This window comes from Athene cunicularia, assembly GCF_003259725.1.
Source record: "Athene cunicularia isolate RWA chromosome 4 unlocalized genomic scaffold, athCun1 chr4_part3, whole genome shotgun sequence".
Taxonomy (NCBI): domain Eukaryota; kingdom Metazoa; phylum Chordata; class Aves; order Strigiformes; family Strigidae; genus Athene; species Athene cunicularia.
Window position 1 is genome coordinate 15,441,516 of NW_020799100.1, and position 3,905 is coordinate 15,445,420.

Below are 3,905 nucleotides of genomic sequence, written 5' to 3' on the forward strand. Positions count from 1 at the left end.
GCCACGGCCAACGCTGCCCCGCCATGAGCCGCGGCGAGCCCCTGCGGCTGGGGAGCTCCGAGACACACATCCCTGGGCCACCTGCCTGTGGCAACCGGCCGCCGTGAACAGGCCATCTGTCCACTCCCGCTTCCAACGAACTGGCTCAAGCGAAGGGGAGGCAGACTCAATTTTCAGATGGTGCGACAAATTTTTGTCTCAACTCAGATGGGTGAGAGTTGGAGACGGCTCGGCGGCGTTACCTTACTGTAGCCAACGCAGCATTGGCCTGAAGCTGTGGAAAATGTGCCCACCTGGATGAGCTCGCAAGGGCTGTGGCTGCCGATGCTGCTGGGTGATGCTGACAAGTTGCTGGGTTGAGTGGCCCGTGGTCTAAAGGTGAAGCGCATCCCCTGTTTACTGGTCCTATGGAAATTTAGTTTCACAGGATTCAAAAGGAAGAAGCAAACCCAAACCTGAGTTGAGCTGCACCCACCACGTAACAGCGCTCACTGACTTGTGACAGGGATAGGAGTTGCGTCTGTGTTTTGAGTACCCCCGTTTTTGTACATGTTTTCAAAAGAAGAGTGGGGTAAGGGTGAAGTGGTCTGGCCAGTCAGGATAAAAATCACTGAAACCCCATTGAATGAGTTCCCAGATGTTGTTCTACGTTAACTTGAATTTGTCACTTAGTTGTTATTTTGCTGCCTGGTTTCTTCTCAGTGAATTCGGGAATAGTCTCATTTTGTTTCTGGGTTTATGCTCTGGGAAGAGTGAGAATAAAACAGCATCCATGGCCGTGTTAAAGGGTAGGCTCTTTGGGCCCTGTGCAGAAAACATTCTTTCATAAAGAGAAAGTTTACCTGTCTGTGGGCCAAAGTATTATCCCATAATGGGAAGAATGCATAAAAAGTGGCACTAAGATCACATAATGTTTCAAGAGAGTAAAAAGGAACCTTGCAAAACTTCAGAGCAGGGCTCCATTTTAACTTGAATATTCAGACCACAGACTTGCCCTCTTTTTTGTTTGTTGTTATATTGGCTTTCCCCACTTTAGCATGTGTGTACAGATAATCTTTTGACTCTTGTTTCCTGTCAGTGTTAATAGAATGCCTATTATTCTTATTATTTAAAAGGGCAGCTAAAGGGGAAAAAGCCCTAAACATTCAGTGCCAAATTTCCCAAGTTTTGTTTATAATATGTAGTAATAACACCTTGCCACTTAGCATTCTCAATGTGCTTTATCCACACGCTGAAATTAAATTTCACCATTCCAGGAGAGACATTCAGATGTTATCCTCATTTTACAGTTGAGAAAACTGAGTCACTGAAATCAAAGTCTCTGGTTATGTCATGAACAAAGCAGCACAGCAAAAAAAAACCCAGCCCAGATTTCTTGACTCCTTGTTCTGTGTCTATGCCCTTTTCCATCTCCCTTTCATCAACAGCTATCAGAAAATATCACCAAGATGGTTTATATTGATTTTCTACACTGTAAAGTACAATAGGCGTGGTGCAAAAAAAAAATGGTCAAACTACCTGAAAGAATGTAATTTTTATGTTTTTGCAAGCTTGGTAAATAATGTGTAGTTATGAGCCTGTACCTCCTGTATCTGTAAAAATTAAGTGTGAATGTTTTGAGGTGCCTTTGAATTTTGATTAGGTTACATATATTTTCCTTAGCTTACAGAATTTCTTTAACACACTGTGCAATAAAAGGGGTCAGTGTCTATTTATCCATTTTTGCTTCAGTGAGAAAAATGAGACAATTGGTATGGGAAGAATTACTCTGCTGAAGGGAATGCTTACAAAAGGAATGGGCAGCTAAAATTAATTTTCAAATGAGATGGTATTTTCTGTTCTTTCCATTTCAGCAGACACGTATACAAGTGGCCTCAGTGCTTGCAATTTAGCACGTCTGATATTCTGCACATGCAAAGCTTCAGGTATAATTTACAGGAAGGGAAATAAACCAAGTGTTGCACACTCAGAATATTTGTGGTGGGACAGTGCATGCTATAAAAAAATAAAAAGGCCAAGCACATACAAATTCATGAGAGATAAAAGGACTCTTGAGGTGGAAGTGGGGCATTGTCCCTTCCTGCTCTCCATACATATACATACTGCTTGATATGCATATCTTTTATCTTTAGACACACAGGAACTGAGCTGAGAAAATCTGCCTCAATGTGGAAAATGTGTTACCTTTTTCTCTGATGAGTGGTTTAGGAATGTTTGAGCTAATGTTTCAGCATTGTTAACTGTAACTTTAGTCTTATTTCCTGTTTAACCTTGTTTCTCAGATTTTCAGTTTGGTCACGCAATTACTGCTTATGCCTTTTTCGTGGAACTTCATTAAAATTTTGACCTTGCATGGCGTCAGCTGCACTTGCAATCATCTTTCAATTCTGCAGCATTTGCAGATTTGATTGCAGTAGCTGATTTATTCTAATCCTTTAAAGACTGTCCTTTTTTCCATTGTCCCTGTGGAAAAGTGAATAATTTAATTTTACAGTCATCTCTTCTGTCCTTTTAGACTTCATGTGATAGTTTCTGACAAATCTCTCAAAAATGTTTCAGGCCAAATCACTGATGGGTACATATTGGCATTATGAGATGAAAATCAATAGAACCCTGGCACTGCATGCAATTTGAGATTCTAGGGGCTTTATACTATCCATTTCAGTGTAAGAAATACCGAAATTAGTCAAAATAATAGTAGCTGAAATTAGTCAGGTAAAAGCTTGCACATCTAACGACCCAGACACAAGAAAAAAAAAAAACCAAAAACCAAACAAACCAAACCTAGCTTAGAAAATACTTAAGCCATTGGTAGATCTGGGGAGGGGGTTAGAGGAAGAAGCACCCACCCATTAATCTATTTCTCATCCCATTTCCCAAAGATTCCAGTGTTACATGGTATTAGATGTTGTGCTTGACTGTCCTTCTCTGGTATCACAGTTTTTATATTCTAGTTCAAAAAAATAGCCCCCAGTTTTTCTGTGAGCCTACAGGTCCTAAATGCTTTGATCATTGAGGTATCTAATAGTAAAATCCATATTCAACTTCATTTATGTCGGAGTCTCACTGAGTAAAAGCTAAAACAAGAAACCAGGGAAATTAGATGTATTTGTATATTTATATCCATGCACAGGATTCTGAAAAAATGTTTAAAATTGTTTCAAAACGTTCTAAATCCAAAAGTGTAAGGCATATATTGTGACAGATTATAGTGGGTTTCCTGTGGTGAATGTAACTGCCATGAGTGATGGAAAGAAAATTGGTGGCATGAAAATTACTGTAGCTGTCCAACCTTCTTTCTAAATGGGCTTTAACTGCACATTCTTGTTTATTACTCTCCTGCTGGGACAAGTACCTGCAACAATCTGTGTTACTAATACATCTATACTCTAAGGACCTCAATTCTCAGTCTTGGCTCAAGTTGGCTTGTATTTATCCGAGTGAATAATTCTTTAGCTATAAAGTTGTCAGACAGTACTGCTTACTATAAGAGATACAGAATCAAGCCCTTAGTTTGTCCTTGGTCCAGTATGTTTATTAGTTACCTGCATGATGGAATGGAAAGCATCCCTATAACATTTGTAAGCATTGCTAATATGTTAGAGGACAAGCTTAGAATTCAAAATGATCTTGAAAGTTAGAAATACAATGCAGGAGAAAATGAGGAGAAATAGGGACTGATGCAAGATAAAACATTTAGACAGGAATAATTGCAGAGAGACAAGGCAGAGAACAGCTTGCTACATAGCAGATAGAGCAGAAAATTATCTGGGATGTCACAAGCTGAGCATGAGTCAACAACAGTGCCATGGCGTTGTGAAAAGGGAAGCGCCTGTCTGAGAGCACGGACAGAAGGGTAGCCTTGGACATACGGCAGCCCTCCCCTCAGCTCAGCAGTGGGAAGG

At 40.3% G+C, this 3,905-nt stretch overlaps 1 protein-coding gene across 1 annotated transcript in view; it reads right to left on the reverse strand.

Moving 5' to 3' along the window:
• The window catches only part of MAP7D3 (MAP7 domain containing 3), a 46,683-nt gene extending 46,294 nt beyond the window's left edge, over positions 1 to 389 (reverse strand). The window contains exon 1 of the mRNA XM_026848809.1: positions 294 to 389. Coding sequence (XP_026704610.1) covers positions 294 to 389 — 96 coding nt within the window. The remainder of the gene's footprint in view (positions 1 to 293) is intronic.
• Between the last annotated feature and the right edge of the window lie 3,516 nt (positions 390 to 3,905).